This window comes from Leuciscus leuciscus (genome assembly GCF_965113295.1).
Source record: "Leuciscus leuciscus genome assembly, chromosome: 1".
Classification (NCBI taxonomy): domain Eukaryota; kingdom Metazoa; phylum Chordata; class Actinopteri; order Cypriniformes; family Leuciscidae; genus Leuciscus; species Leuciscus leuciscus.
The window spans coordinates 52,136,171-52,152,939 of NC_138725.1; the positions used below are offsets into that span (position 1 = coordinate 52,136,171).

Below are 16,769 nucleotides of genomic sequence, written 5' to 3' on the forward strand. Positions count from 1 at the left end.
GGCTCTTTAGATTTCAACCCCCTAAAAGAAAAAAAAAAAGTGAATTAGTAACTGGCAACTATATAGGCCTACTGCATTTCCACTCATAACTGTATTTTGAAGGGTATGCACCTACTGTCTACCTACAGTTTTAATGGAAGTAGAACAAATCGTCAGAACACCCACCAGGCCACCTTTCCAAATAAGTGTTAATTTCAGTTATACACACTTTTAAGATTTTGTGTAGCTCAAATAAGACACAAACAGCACTTTGCAAAACATGCTACAATGTAATTTAATGTACATCATTTTGAACTAGGTCTTTATGATGAAGTTCTAGCTAACAGATGAAATTACATGGAGGCATGTTCTGCAGTGTCACTGTTTTTAATCAAAAATGTGAAATAAAACATCAGTTTTTAAATATTGGCACAGTATCTGTGAAAAACTTGGTGCAGTAGGTATTGTGCAACTACAATTAAACCTTTCTTTTAGTCCTTTAAGTCCTTGTTTTGTTTGTTCATTGAAGTTTTTTACCCTCAGGCTATAACAATTTTACTGTCATATTATAAACTGTCATTGTCATATAGTGATTAGGGAAACTAAATCACAAAGAACTAACTAAACTAACAACAATTGAAAAATGTATACCTGAGGAAATGCAGATTTTATGTTTTAAACATGCACAGACATTTTTCTGTCTGTAATGACTAATGATGGAAACTATAATGTATGTACTACATAAGGTTATAACAACGTAATATATTAGGCAAGTTTTTAGAAAAGTCATCACACATACGAGTATACCTAAAATTGGAGGAAATAGACAAGCCACTCATGATGTCAAAGAAAAGGAAGAGATTTAAATAGTTTGTTTGAGTAAGAAAAGAGCCAGACGCCTTCATTTGGAAGTAAGGGCACAAGTTTATCACTCAAGTGACCTTCAAAATCACTACAGGTTTCTTCAGTACAAATAAAATCCAAAACACATGCATTTATCTCAACCATTCATTTACACACTGTAGGTACCTCTTCCAACTACTGTCTTCTGCCAACTCAATTATATTATGTGAAACTTTGACTGGGGAAAATAAATTCTCTAGCTAAGTGAAGTTTTGTCAGAATACATTTAAATTTCAGTTGTCAACAAACATGATCAAAGATCATTCTGTTCCATGATCCATATACACATTCACTATTCTATGAGAGATGGAACCGATGGTACATACCCTCCCATTCCAGAGCTATCTCAAAACTTGAATGAGTGTCATTTGTCTTATGTAGCACCTAAACAAAAGAATGCTCTTTGACACAGTGGGAAAAAAAACAGGCTGCACTCGCAATCCTAGCAATAAAAGAAAATTTGAAGGGGTAAAGATAACATTCTTTTCTCAATTCTGTCATTCATTCTATCACACTCAAAACCTCAACAGTAATAAATGTGTAGGCTAGCTGACTTTAAAATGTGCACTCTTCTCAGAAAGGGGGAGAGGAAGAAAGAACACCTATGTAGTGTACCTAAAGTATGTACAGGTTGAATATTATGTGTAAGCGCCATCTTTGTCTCTCCCGAGTGTAGTTTAAGTATACTTTATATCTTACCACATTTCTATATTCATACATATTTATAGCAAGACAAGAAAGAGAGACGGGAAGGAGGGTGGAGTACTCAAGTTTACAAGATGGCAACACATAGGGGGAACAGAACAATATAACAAACGACTTTCACTCAATAGCCATGGTGGGCTCAAACACGTGCAGGGGAGGAGATTTTGCAAACTTATTCGACCAGATGGAGAGAAATAAACAGTCTCTGTCCAATCATGTTGAGGAATGCATTGAGGCAGACTCCCTGTCCTCTCTTTCCTCCTCGTCCATCTTGCGGCCGTGCTTTCTAAAATACTTGTACCTCTGGACATAAAGCTTGACCAGGTTATTCACTTTAACTGGGTTGATCTCACCTGTTCGGCTGTGACAAATCTGTGAGGTAAAGACAGATTTAGTCATACCGATACACTCTTTCTAGATATTTATTAGAAGCCATTATCTTGAAGCTATATTTACCTTGTGCACAGCTTTCCTTAAGATATCCTTGTAATCATCTTTATTGATGTCTTTGCGCTGGTAGTATGGCTTGATGGCCAATTTGACTTCCTCTACTGCCCTCTCCTGGGTGTGCAGCTTCTTCAGATACTAAGTAAAGGTAAGTGATTTAAAATTAAATTGTTATAGGGGTTGTTATAGATGGGATAATACTGCCCATACTGCAATTATTTAAAATATTGTGATTGCAGCATGACAAACATTTAACTTCTCATATTGCTGCTCTAATTTCCAGGGAAAGAAAACAAAAGTACATTAAATCGCTGAGACAGGAAGCAAGAAAATGACAAATTATCAAACAATATCTATTGTCTTTAAATGAATAAAACCTTATCTTTGCGTTCACTCAAACTGTTAAATTAATTTACTTCTGAGATTAAATAATCCCACAAAGTAATACTACAATTTCTTCTTGAATTAATTGGGCAGCCCTAATTATAGGAAATATATAAACGTACAGAAAGCATTGATACCTTGTCAGGGTCTTTGCTTTCATTGTCCCAGCCCATTTCACTGCCCCCTGTTATTCCCGCTGGCAATGGAGGCGGCGGAGTCTGAGCACAGCCTCCTCCCATTGAGACTCCAGGGTGCAAGTGTGAAGGTGGCGTTTTGGTACAGCCAACCAATGGAACAGAGCTGTGGAGAATAAACTGTGCAGAATTGGGTCCTGGGGGTGGAGCATGTGACGGAGGTGGAGGAACTTGTGATGATATAGATGAGGATGATGAAGGAGGGTGTGGCTGTGTCTGGTTCTGATTGGCCTGAGAGAGAATCTGTGTAAAGAAAAATACAATTTGAATACACTATCAAGTTAAAGTTAGGAAATTAATTGAACTTCACAATCAATAGTGACTGAAACTATCAATTAACCAGACTTAAGGAATTTGGTAGAACATTGTACATTGAGAAGGAAACCATAACCCACATAACAACATATATAATCTTTGAGCATGCAAAATTTCTTCAGACACTGCAATGGATGTCACGCTCTATGACGCCTTTTTTAAAAAACATACAAGTAATTATAAATCCAAACTGTAAAAATGTACAATCTACTCCACTTTTATGCAACACTGCAATCCTGCAAGTTTTAAAGTTTGCTTTCTTTTAATTCAGCTATGAGGTCACTCTGTGATGTATCAAACTTTGTCACACGCCTTCTCATGAGACAAATTTGCACATCAGACTTCACCAAACTTGAAATCTGAAATGCAAAACTTATTCGCATGAGTTTGTGTTTCCAGTCTCCCGAATTTGTTAGAATGGAAGTTAATGGAAAGAAAACTGTAGTGTGAGCGCCCTTTTAGAATATCACAGATTTACCTGACTTGTGGCCTGGATGAACTCTTGTGCTTTGGCTCTGTTGGCTATATTGGCCTCCTCCATTTTGAAGAGGAGAGCTGTCACTGAAGAGGAATTTAAAAGTAGGAAATTATGACTTCTAATCACACTAAAAATTCAAAATGCATGTCAACAGGGAATTCCTTAATAATCACTCACATGCTAAAACACCTCCAGCAGTGCAGTCCACTCCAGTTTGTAGACTCCAGGGTAAAGGCGGAGCTGATGGGGGTGGGGGCGGAGGTGGTGGTGGCTTGTTTACTGAAGATGAGGACACTGAAGAGGAGGAGGAGGAAGAAGGGTCATTTGCCAGAGGAGCATTGGAATGAGAGATGGGGGCAGACACCGAAGCTGCCGAAGTGGAGCATGGTGGTGATGCCTTCGGATCATCTGGTAGGAGAGGTTTAACACTGGAAGTCGACTGGGATATGGTATCACCCCTGATCTGTGATGATAGCAGATTTGGAGGGCTGGCAGGGGACTTTGAAGGTGTGAGAGAAGAGGCTTTGGACTGACCAGGGCCTTCCTCCAAAAGGAATGAAGGCTCTGGTGTCTTGCAGCTACTATCAACAGTTTGAGAGTCCGGGGATGACTCTCTAGTATCTCGAGACGGAGGCAAAGATAACGGGGATGTGTGTGGTGGTGAGGAGGATGGAGGAAGGATACTTGCTGACGAGGAAGTGGAGGATGATGAAGAGGATGAGGGAGTGGGACCAGGAAGAGCTGAAGGAGGACTAGATGGCTTGGATCCAACCCCAACCAACGGCTGCATTTCTGTTGATACCCCTGCCCAACCACCACCAACCGTGCTACAATTACTGTTAGCGCCTTTAGAATCACTTCCATCCACAGTTAGCTCTTTCTCTCTGAGCTTTTTTCCAGGCCTCCTCCTACGTTTTGCTGCCAATGAAGAAGTAGGGGAAGAGGCAGATGAGGATGTGGATGTAGCAGAGCTTGGCTTGGCTTTCTTCGACTTCAGTCCACTCGAATTTGTTGACGACGGAGGCCCAAGAATGTTGCGTTGCTTCCCAGTTTTGCTTGGGTCTTTGCCTCTACCTGGAAGAGCCAGTGTCTCTGAGCAGGGCTTAAGAAACGGTGACCGGCTCTCATTGTCCCGGCGGAACACCACAGCAATAGACCCACCAACAACTGAGGGCCCTGAAGTTCCACTTACAACACCAGAAGGTCCAAGAAGGTCGAGGCCCAACTTCCCAGAGTTCCCAGTGGTGCTGCTAACACCCTCACGAACCAAAACAGACACTTTAGACTGGAGCTTACCCTTTCTGCTACTCCCACTGAGCTTTTTGGCCCTGCCCGAACGCCCAGCATCCTTCTTCCCTACTTTTTCCTTACCGGTTTTCCGTCCTCGTTTAGTAGTGGATGAGAATGCTGTGGGCTGAAGGGAGGTGGTGTTGCCTGAGGATGCAGAAAGAGGTGGAGAGAGAGATGACAAAATGTTTTTACTTTTGGCTTTTAGTCTATGAGAAGAGGAGGAGGTGGATTCAGACTGACCAACTGTCTTGCCAGGTCTGGATTTCTTCTTCAAATGATGTCGGCTCGCTTTGGGTGCTCCGGATTTAATTTTGGGACTGGGTAGAGGGGGCTCAGGAGGAGGAGGAAGTAGTGGCGAGTCCTCTAGTGAAGGGTAGTCTGAATCCAGTGCTTCCCCATCCAAAGAGAGCATGTCTACATCAGGACGCTCAGAGAGACGGTCTGATTCATATCCATGATAACGAGGCGGCGTTAGGGAGGTGGGTCGGGACCGGCTCCTGTGCTCCTCGTCCTTTCTCTCCTCATCATCTGATCGTCTCCTTCGTTTCTTCTTCCTCTTATGATGTTTGTCAGAGCTCTCAGATCGGCTGTGGGAGCGCCGTTGGCTAGAGAGTGGTGAACTTGGTACTGTGGTGGTTGTTGTAGTGGTGGTAACAGTGATGGTACGTTTGATCGCGAAAAGATCAGAGCCATTGAGATCCTGAATTGATGGGGGTACAACAGGCCTGCTATCTCTTCTCCTGTCCCTGTCTCGATCTCCAATCATTTCTTTCTCTCTGCTCCTCTTTGTACTGCCTCTCTCTCTGCTGCTTGACCTCCTGTTATCCTCATCCCTATATCTCCTTCGTCCATCTCTTCTTCTGGAGTCTCTGTCTCGTTCTCTATCCCTGTCGTCTCGCCACCGGTCCCTTTCCCTGTCTCTTTCATGGTTCCTTTCTCGATCCCTCTCTCTTTCTTTTTCTCGGTCTCTATCTTTGTGGCGGTCCTCCGAGGGGCTGGACCAAGATCTGCGACTGTGTGATTGTCGGGAGGCATTCTGTGAATGCGAGCGGGAAGAATGTTCTGGAGTGCTCCTGCGTCTCTTTTTCCTCTTGCGACTTCCGCTTCGGCTACTTCTCCCTCTCTCCCTATCCTTGCCTTTGTTCTCTTTTTCACTTCTTTTTTCATGGTCCATCTCTTTGCTTTCTCCTTTCCCTTCACCTGCCTCCTTTCCCTCTTTCCTTTTTTTCCTCTTTTCCTTTTCTCCTCTTCCCTCTTTCCGCTTGCGTCTATCCCTGTCCTTTGAACTCTTAGAGGATTTGCGACTCCTCCCTTTATCAGTGGATAGAGGTGGAGAATTGGGAAAGGAAGGAGAAGGCAAAGGCAAAACAGGGGCAGGCGGAGGTGATATGGATGCAGAAGAAGGGCATGATCTGAATCTTTCTTTTCGCCTACTCGTCAGTTTTCGTCTCAGATCTCCAACACCCACAGAAGCCACTGGTTCCCTCTCCCATTCTTCATCAGCACGGACAGACACAAACCCATCACCTTCTAAGACCCGTAAGATCCTCTCTGGTTTTGGGACACCCCCTTGAAGGTAAGAGGGACTGCTTGAGGATGGAAGTAACACCTCTCTCCTTCTCTCAATCACTCGTTCTCTTCCTCTTTCACTGGCCCCCACTATCTCTCCTTCTTCTATCTCAGAGTGCTCAGAGTCTGTACCCCGTTCTCTTTGATTTTTTCCATGTTCCCTCATTCTGTCTTTGATGGATCTCTTGCTGTTAAGTTCTAAAGGTACATTATTGAACATCGAAGATAGAGCATCAATTTCTGTTGAATCTGGAGGCCCCCCCTCTGTGCCAGCAGGCGTTCCCATTTCTAATGCTCTTTCAGCTTTTGACACATTCCCTTCGCTATGAATGCTGCTTACTCCCTCATTCCCCTCATCTACACATCTTTTCTCCTCCTCTGTTTCAGAGGCGGGAGAACCTGTCGGTTCAAAAGGGTCATACTTATCAACTTCTTCCTCCTCATCATCATCAGTGGACGCCCGGTCTCTCTCCCCCTCACCCTCTGTTGGGTGAAAGGGATCATATATGTCATTTTCTAAACTCTCCCTCTGTCCATCATTGTATGGATGTGTGAATGATGAAGATGCATGGAGTGAAGGATTAGAAGAAGAAGGTGGCATAGCCATTGATGATGGCATCAAAGAGGACGAAGTGGATGACACAAAGTCTCCAGTTCCTTTGCTGGCTCTGCTGGCTCCAGCATGGCCTCTGTCTTCATCCTCACGGTAGTTTGTACTCATTCCACCAGGAGATGACGATGAGGGTGAGGAGGAGGGGGAAGAGGGAGCAGATGAAGGAGATGATGGTGAGTTGGAGGGTGATGAGGGCAGAGGGCTTTTGGCCATCTCTGTGACCCTCTCAGAGTTTTTGAGGGAACAGGGCAGTTGCATCTGTCCCGAGGCTTGAATTACACTTGAGCAGAATCCACGAAAAGAGCCTGAAGGCAAAGAACTGTCTATAGAGACTCTCTTTTTCCTTAAAGATGCTGGAAAGAGAAAATGTCCTTGTAAGAAAGATCCTATAGAAGACAGAAAATAAAGAAATTAGTAACTTTGATCACACATTATTATTTACATGATCATAAACAAAGTATGGACCTGAACCTACCTGGTTTCTGGTAACCAAGGTTTGGGGTAACAGACGTCAACAAAGCAAGAGATGCGCCATCCTCTATGTTCACCTCTGCGGTTAGCTCCACATCAAAGTCACTAAAGGAGAAGAAAACAAAACTATTATATTATAATTTCCTTCATAAAAGAAGATTAATAGTTTTTGAATCACATTGTTAAATACAAAACAGGCCCCAACAATAAGTGTTAATGTTAAGTGTCAAGGCAAAGTACATATTTTTTTTAAATTACGATTACGACAAATTTAGAGCAATTAAATATTTTATACGTTAATTTTTTTTTTGCAATTTGCATCAATAGCTTTAAAGGAACTCCACCGTTTTTTGAAAAAGGGGTTATTCACTGTCTCCCCTACATTTAGATAGGTGGGCAAACGCATTTTTGTCTCAGTGTATGCATTGTCTTAGTCTGGCAGCGCCGCCGCTAGCTTATTTTAGGATAAAGAATGGAATCCTTTGTTGCCAGATAGCATGTCGTGAGTAAAAGTGATTAAAAAAAACTTTAAAAAACGAATTATTTCTTGTGGCCTGCGTATTCACAATGAGTACAAATAGCAATGCAGATTAAGACTAGGCAATTTCCTAGTAGGAAAGATAATGACTTGGGATTATATTGGGGTGAAGCACAGGCGAAGCATTGCTACTTGGGCGCAGAGATATCAGATATCTTGGGCGCAGAGATAGCGCATTTTAGGTGTTGCATGATATCTCTGCGGCCAAGTAGCAGTGCTTCAAAAAAACTTCTTCAAAATAATTATTGAAGGTTGAATATTTGACTATAAAAAAAGCATCTTGAGATCACAGAACTCCACTGGCCCAATTTAATAAGTGACAGTCAAATCAACTGAACTGAAGTTCATAAATGATTAAAAACAAAATCATCTGTTCACTCTCCAATACAATGGCAATATGAACCAACAATTAAACAATGAAATACAGTGGAGTAATTGAAGAGATTACATTTTTTTGACTGAATTTTGAATAATCTGATATCATTTGACATGCAGATATAATTTCTCTTAATCTCAGCAGAGTCAACTAAACGTTTTGCTTTAATAGGCCAGCACCCTGCAAATACAACAGGGTCATTCCGTGTCAACAGAATCGGGAATTTACACTTCTCATAAATCTTGATGTACTTGTTACATCATAAGAAGAATGGCATCTATGCTAATATTAGTCTCTCTGTTTATCCCGAGGTTTACTGCAGTCCGCCGGATCCAGGCCGTATCCAGATGGCCTGGATGAGACGACAACGCAGTCCTGAAGTGTCAACTAGGGCTGTGACGGTATGGGATTTTTTCTTACCGCGGTAAAGAAGCAACAAATCTCGCGGTTTGGCGGTTAACCGACCCCCCCACCCACCCCCCTACACAAAAAAAATAAAATAAAAATATCACCCGCGGCCGCGTCACACACTGCAGACGCGATCAAGAACGCATGTAGCTTGTAAATGACAATGGAAATGAATAACATAAAGCAGTATTCTTTATTAACAAATAAACAAATTAACATTTATATTAAATTGTAAATATTAATAATTAACTATTAATTAAGGCCGGCGACACACTGGCTGCGTGGTGTGAGTGTGGCGTTTCTGTTGCGTGTCAGCTGCGTGGCTTTTTTATGTCTCTGCACACCAGAAACAGCGCTGCTGCTAGGTGACATATAAGCCTCATTGGTGATATATTAGACATATGGGGAGAGAGTTGTGGAAGGCCTATACTTAATGTTAAACATAAATATATAACAGCAAAGACAGCGTCGGCAGTATTGATGGCAAAATAGGCTACAGAATATTTCGTTCTCTATTGACAGGTGCAATATTTGAAAATCGATCATATTTTTTTTTTATTACATTTATATCTGCATTTATGTCAAAACCTAAACTTTCAAACATCAAAATGTAATTTATTAATATGTATTCATGTCAAAATGACATACAAACATTTTTTTCCTATTCTATTTTGCCAGGAAACGCTTCCAACAGGCTTGCGTGAAAAATAGGCGTCGGTTCTATTTCTAGCATGCACGCTTTTTTCCGCGCGGCTCGTGCCGCAACTGAGACGCGCGTCTCACGCAGGCACACAGTGTGCAAGCTCTAACCTGTTAACATGGGAGCCGAAATAAAAACGGACACGCCACGCAGCCAGTGTCGCCGACCTAAGGTAGGTCTGCTGCACTTAAGTCCAGCAAACGCCACAGGATGGTTCATTTTTCTAAGATGTGGTCTTGAGTTAGTGGTATTTCCTCACGAGACAGATACTTTTGTGCGACAAATACGGCATATTGCCTTGTCCAAATTCACCTTAATTGTCACCTGCCTCAAAGGCGACACAGTATTTGGCTTAGACACTAGATTCGTGGCTATTTTTTGAATAATGTCATTCGGCTAGCGCCGTCAACTGTTATTGCCTATAGGCTACCACATAAGAGAGATCGCTACTTGCAATTAAAATCTAACTCCAACTGTTTACGTTAGCCTATGCTTGTCTTTTATGCCTGTGTTTGTTTGTATTTAATTGAACATTATCTGTAAACATCACAAGTACTGAAACCTAGCAGTTAATTAATAATAATCAGAAACACACAAAAAAATAAATCCCCCATATGTTTAACGGACTGTCCCTCCCTTGTGCAGGAAGCGTTTTTTTTTTTTTCTCCAGAAGCACTTGAACATGGGACTCGGAGAATACAGTAAATTATAAGCAAATATTAATGTGTTTATAGTTCATATCACACACCATATGCACTCAAAAAAAAAAAAAAAAAAAAGTGCGGTGATGACCTCACACCGCGGTAGGCATCTCATTAACGCGATATTGCGGTGATGCGGTTATCGTCACACCCCTAGTGTCAACTAGTCTCTCCTCTGTGAAGGACCCCTTCCCTTCCCTTTACCTCTGTACAGATAAAACGTTGTCGGGATAATTCCGGTTCACGTGGCTACGCGGAAGCGATAAAAATTCTGTATTATAAATTTGAAGGCCAGACAAGCAGTTTGTTGAGGTTTGTAAAGAAGGACTACACGCCTGCGCACATATATTCATATATATTCAAACGCACATACCTATAGACTAAATACGTAATACACATGTGCACGCCATCAGCGTTCTCACAGGTTCGCGTTTTAAAGTTTGCGCAGAGAGAACTTAAGGGCTTTCTGTTAGAACGGTGTCGTGTTAGCGGCCCCTAAGTTAATAACTTATGATTGTTGCAACGGAAGTGAATCAATTAAAACTAACTTTAGTTGGACAATAACTTTATTCTGGAGCTGCTATAAAGCCAAAACAATCTCTGTTACTTTAATTTCCTATTATCACTGTAAAGCTGCTTTGAAAAAATCTATATTGTTAAAAGCGCTATATAAATGAAGGTGACTTGACTTGACTTTTGAAGACAAACACACGATTGCGATGATGTATGATTTATCTATGTTCCTCATGCCATGTCAGGTGTTTTCATAATAGATTATATTTATAATGCAATGCTAATTATTTGACATAGCCTTAATCATTGTGCAGAATACTATAAAATAATATATTTTCTGTCTGTTTTTTTTAACCGAAGCCACATTAGATCACAGAAGGTTATTTAAAACACTCGACTTGCGTTATAAAGTTAGTTTTGAGCAAAAACGTGGTTTTAATCTCATAAATTGTCGTGTGTTGATGGTGTGCTAAGCTAACATGCTAGCTAGCCCTAAAATGCACCGGACACCTTTTTTATGAATCATTTTGAATAGTAAAACTCACTGAAATGTTACTTTTTTTTTCAAGAAGGGCATTTGATTAAGGGCAAATTAAGGATTAAAGTGTGAATATAAAGTCATCAGTAATTATAATGAAGACTAAAGAAAATTTGCTTATAAGAGAATAATTAGAGCCATAACCAGGCCAAAGAGGTGTGAATGTGTGCAAGGAAGACTGAAACTGAATGGGGCAATTTGCACCACAAAACAAGAGAGACAATAGACTGAATGGATGCTTAGAAAATGACAAAAAAATTTTAGCATGTTTGAGTCTTCTCAAAATAAAGTCATATGACATAGTCAGACATGTGGCTTTAGCTGCAGTGCATTTCTAGATTAAAACAATAGCAACTTCAATTTTATTTTCGTAAAGATATTTCTTAAACATACATTTCTAATAACTTTACAAAACTTTGAAGCTATTTAACATACATTTCATTTTATGACAATAATTAATTTTGAATTTACAATAAACTGTTAAGTGTCTGCTTTCAAATGACCATACTTGTGCTTTTAGTGCAAAGGGTTCATGAACTGTATTTGTTTTAGTTTGGGTATACCATTTCTTGGGATTTTTTTCAAAAGCTGGTTGCAGAACAAGTAACACTGAAACTTTAAATGTATCATATTTCCCTCTATTAAAACAGTTGAATACAACACACCTCTCTGAGTGCCCACATTTTCCTCGAAGTTTACATGTCTTTACAGTTTTTCTCAGTCGCTTTGGTGCATTTCTCACATCACTATTTACATTTGCACAACAGTTAGTTCAACCTCCACAACATTTAGTCATTTGTGCACATCATAGTAGCAGTTTCTCATTCCTTCCAACAAATTGCAAATGCTTTTGGACATGCATCAATTGCTTTCATACAACTCTCTGCTGTTTTATAACATTATCATTTGCTTATGTCATGTCAGTCAAAATTAACTACACTTGTGAATGCTGAATAGTCATTCCATATAAAACTAATAGTCCTCATTTCACTGCTTGAGTCATTACATACAAAAATGTTGAACTAGTTGTCAAAATCTGTCAAGCAAATAAAACAATTATAATTTAAATCTTTTTTTTTCTGAAAATGTCTCCTAAATTGAACAATTTCTCTCAGGTGAATCTCAGCTTTCACTGATGAGAAGGGGTGTGTGAAGCATTAGTTGCAACCAATGAGAAGCCACTTCTCTACAATCACTGTCAGAGCTGAATCCCATAAACCCCCACTTTACAAGCATGAACCAAGCAGGACATAGCGTGTACCATTTCTACAATACTGTGACACAGAAATGGAAGGTCAGCCTCGTGGAAGAGGGGTGAGGGTGCAGGTGCAGGGAGGAAGACGAAGGGGAAGGGGACAAAACAGGGGAAGAGGAAGAAGAGGCAAAGTACATAGGCGGATCCCTGATGAAATCAGGGCTACAATTGTGGATCATGTTGTCAATCACGGCCTCACAATGGCTGAGGCTGGTCGAAGGGTGCAGCCAAATGTTGGGAGAACCACTGTAAATTCAATTATTCAAACATTTCGGTGGGAGAACAGGTGTGTATAAATGGACAGTAATTCAGCACTAAACAATCTGCACTGCACTACTGTCATTGTGTCATACATGAAGCTTGCAGTGGGACAAGAACTTGTCACTGTACATTTTACATATAGACGTACAGCTTTACTGCATCACACATTTAGTGTATTGTAGTGTACAGTAAATATTTGCCATATTTACTGTAATTTTACTCTGCACCACACAGCATTGCAAGAAAACCTTGCAGAGGTGGAAGAGGGCCCATTTTTACTCAGCAACAAGAGGAAGCCATTTGTGCAATGGTGATTGCAAACAATGCCATAAGGTTGAGAGAGATACAAAATGCTGTTATAGAGGATGACAACATCTTTGGGAATATTGAATCTGTTTCAGTCGCTACAATTGACAGAGTGCTCAGGAGGAATGAAATGCGCATGAAACAATTGTACAATGTGCCATTTGAACGGAACAGCGACAGAGTGAAGGAGATCCGTCACCAGTATGTACAGGTAAAACATGTATGTGTTCTATGCATACTCTAATGTTCAGTACTGTAAACGGTTTACTTTGTGTAGTGTCATGCACTACACTTACATGACAGTTCTGTGTATGTGTATTCACAGTGCATACTGTACAATATGTTGTCCAAAATGCATTATGTTACACAGGAAGAGTTGTTATAGTTTTTCTATAACAACTCCCTCTTCTGTAATAAAGCATGTACTGGAGCTGGAGGCCAGGGAACCGCTGCACACATTCATATACCTTGATGAGGCGGGTTTCAATCTGGCAAAAGGTAGAAGACGTGGAAGGAATCGCATTAGACAGAGAGCAACCATTGATGTCCCAGGCCAACGAGGAGGGAATATTACTATGTGTGCAGCCATCTCAGAGAACGGCGTCCTCACCCATATCCCCCGTCTTGGTCCATACAACACACAACATCTGCTGACTTTTTTAGACACTCTTTACAGGGACATAATCCCTGAGAATGAGAGGGGTCTAACTGGAGACCATCTGAGCAAGCATGTTGTTGTTTTGGATAATGTGCATTTTCACCACTTAGATGTCATCAGACAGTGGTTTGCAGCACATGACAGGATGCTGGTGGAACATCTCCCTCCCTACTCCCCATTCCTAAATCCAATAGATGAGTTTTTCTCTTCCTGGAGGTGGAAGGAATATGACCGGCATCCACATACCCAAATAGCCCTGCTAGCGGCCATGGAAGCAGCATGTGATGACATCACAGCAGAGTCCTGCAGAGGGTGGATTCCCCACTCGAGGAGATACTTTCCTCGATGTATTGAAATGATGTGGCCAGACAGAGAGGAACGTCTGGATGTGCATGAATGATTACAGTACTATGTATGTTGTATGTTCAGTTCCAATATGTACTGCAATATTGTTTACAGTTGTGCACCGCTCTACCCAAAGGGAGTTTATGTTTGTTGTAAATAAGGGTGTATTTTTTTTTTTTTTTGCACAATGCTGTGAACAAATTAGAATTGCAAAGAGCATATGCAGTAAAAATGTGAAACAATTCAGTGTCTTGTACTCAGTTACCTCACTAAATACAGTAATGTGTAACTTTACTGTATTTTTCAAATGGCTGTGCAAATAGTATATAGTGCTGTCTTGAGCATTTTCAGGTAGTGTCACCAAGATCTGACTTTTTTGCATTGGAAAACATTTACAGAGTAAACTGTCATAATGAAAACATGACAAAGCCATTTGACTATCTTGTTCATAAACAATGGTGTCAGGACTTTTCATCTTGATGACACTTTCATTGACATGAATACCGGTACTTGCTTTTGAGGAATGAGCGATCCATTTTGAGCAAGTGACATGCTTTTGCAGGTTATCAACAAGGTTTTGCAGTTTGTACTAATTGTTTTGAGAACTGCATTAACTGTTGTGCAAATGTAAATAGTGATGTGAGAAATGCACCAAAGCGACTGAGAAAAACTGTAATTCAAGAATTGTTAAATATATCTTAAGTCATTTTAGATTCTTGTTCTTATGAAACTTTTCTTTTGGAATCTTCATTTTTTAAGTCCCTATATGGTTCAATCCCATAGATATAGTGATGTCAATGTGTAGGTACGTTATTTGAACTCCTGGTAGCTTCAGAAGCTGTTAAAATGAACAAAATCCCATCTTCCAAATACCCGTAAAACTGATTCAAATATAGATTCTTATAAATACATGTTTGAGAGCAAGTTAATGTGCCTCAACTTAACCATTTTCAGTGGATTTTGTTTACTCAGAGAGTTATGTTTTATGCAATTCTTTTGATGGAGGGAAAGAGGATACAAACCAATTGAATCGTCATCATTGATATCAATAAGACACCAATCTCTATGTAAAAATTCAATAATGATGCTGCCGTCTTTCTAAAGTCATTTTACCCCCCTGTAATTTGGCTCCGAATTTTGTGTGCTTAATTAGGCACTTACCAGTCTAGGTACTGAGGTTGTGAGCTGATCTGAGGCACAAGAAATACAGGCTCAGAGGAAGAAACAACAGCAGCCCCCTATAAGAGTGTAACACAAATTAAACGGTTAAAAGGTCAACTCAGGTCACCGGTTTCAAACTGGGTAAATTACAGACAGACAAAGCATGTAACAATAACTTACAATTATGCAAATCGAGTAAATGATTTTACTTTACCAGTTCACTAGGCTCATCCTCCGAGGTCTCTCTGTTTCCCTGGAAACATCTTAAGCCAACTGTCCTTCTGTCTGCTTTAGTCTCCTCTTCATCTGGACATTGCTCAGTCTGCGACTATAAGTACATGAGACTGAAGACATTCAGTGTATTCAGCAGAGAGAGAGCTGTGCATGCTACATCTTCATCTCATCGTCTACAGTATATGATCACGGTGACTGTCCAACCTGCACCTGCACCAACAAGGACAGTTTCATAGCGCTTTATGTGACACTTACCTTGCCGGGCACAACTTCTACTTCATCCGTTTCAGCCTGTCCATCTGCTTCTATCTACACATAGCAGACAACAACACACATCACTATTGTTATGAATAACGTAGATCTGAAACCTCAGCTCTGAGCATTCATAAAGCTGCACGCGTTATGATAATCATACCTGAGGGATGTCCTAAAACTACTTGTGCATTTAATCCGTCTTTAACTAGAAGACCACTCAGGGGAACTTGATCACTCGAGTAAACTGATGAGAAAGCATGATCTGTATTGACACTCAACACTGCGGCTTCAATTCTTGACCCAGTGACAGCACTGATCGTGAACAGTGGATGAAACTGATTTCAGATGATGCTACAGACGATGCTATCTAGTACGTGTGCTCCACTGCAGTGCCTGCCTATCTATGTCCTCACTTATTAACTGTCATGAGAAAACCGCCAATACTCATGTTGGATACATTAAGTATTACTAGCTGACTTTCTTATCATGACTTCATTTTAAGCAACCTTCTCACATTAGCTGCAATAATTAATTGCCTACAATTTGTCGTCTACAGGGGTTAGCTGGCTGGCTAAGTTAGACAAGCTATAAGAGCCGTTTACCTTCATAGTGCAGAGATGAGCTGGCTGGTGAATCCCAAAGCTAAAAACACTCTGAAACCACCCACAGTGTTGTTGTTGTTAACTTTAAAACGACATGTAGAGGTACGAAACATTTTTCTTGTAGAAACACAATAAGAGGCCCATCCCATCCGATTCCGCCATTTTGCTTCCCCTTCTGTGATACTGCCGGCATGGGCTTATGGGAAATGATGTTTTTCATCAACGGCTATTACTTCTGTATGTGGCGAATGCGATGACGCAAATCGAAGGCGATCAAACAATGTCTCTGTGATGAAAGCGATATATTCTAGAACATAGACAGTGACAGTCTAGAAAATTATTTTAGGGTCAGAAGATTATAGTACATTAACATTTATATTAGTTCATAAATGCCATGTAGCATCCATTGTTGCTGGTCTGAAAGAGCCTATGGTGATTGTTTGAATCTGATGTTTAGTAAGTAACTTACATACAATATATTATAATTATATTACTTATTTAAAATGGGTCTTTAAATGGTTGGGAAATTTAGCCTAGGCTAGATGTTTTGGACAACAGACTAATTGTTAA

At 40.5% G+C, this 16,769-nt stretch overlaps 1 protein-coding gene across 2 annotated transcripts; it reads right to left on the minus strand.

Moving 5' to 3' along the window:
• Nucleotides 1–883: 883 nt before the first annotated feature.
• On the minus strand, nt 884–16,393 carry scaf1 (SR-related CTD-associated factor 1). Of its 2 annotated transcripts, XM_082177123.1 has the most exons (11): nt 16,200–16,393; nt 15,598–15,651; nt 15,323–15,436; nt 15,109–15,185; nt 7,353–7,453; nt 4,936–7,263; nt 3,583–4,839; nt 3,406–3,488; nt 2,556–2,855; nt 2,044–2,172; nt 884–1,959 (listed from the first exon to the last, which is right to left on the minus strand). In XM_082177123.1, the coding sequence occupies exons 1-11, from the start codon at nt 16,203–16,205 to the stop codon at nt 1,801–1,803; spliced, it is 4,608 nt and encodes a 1,535-aa protein (XP_082033249.1). In that variant the 5' UTR covers nt 16,206–16,393; the 3' UTR covers nt 884–1,800. The 2 variants fall into 2 exon arrangements, with proteins under 2 accessions (XP_082033249.1, XP_082033248.1); XM_082177122.1 differs by having other exon boundaries at nt 3,583–7,263.
• Nucleotides 16,394–16,769: the final 376 nt, after the last annotated feature.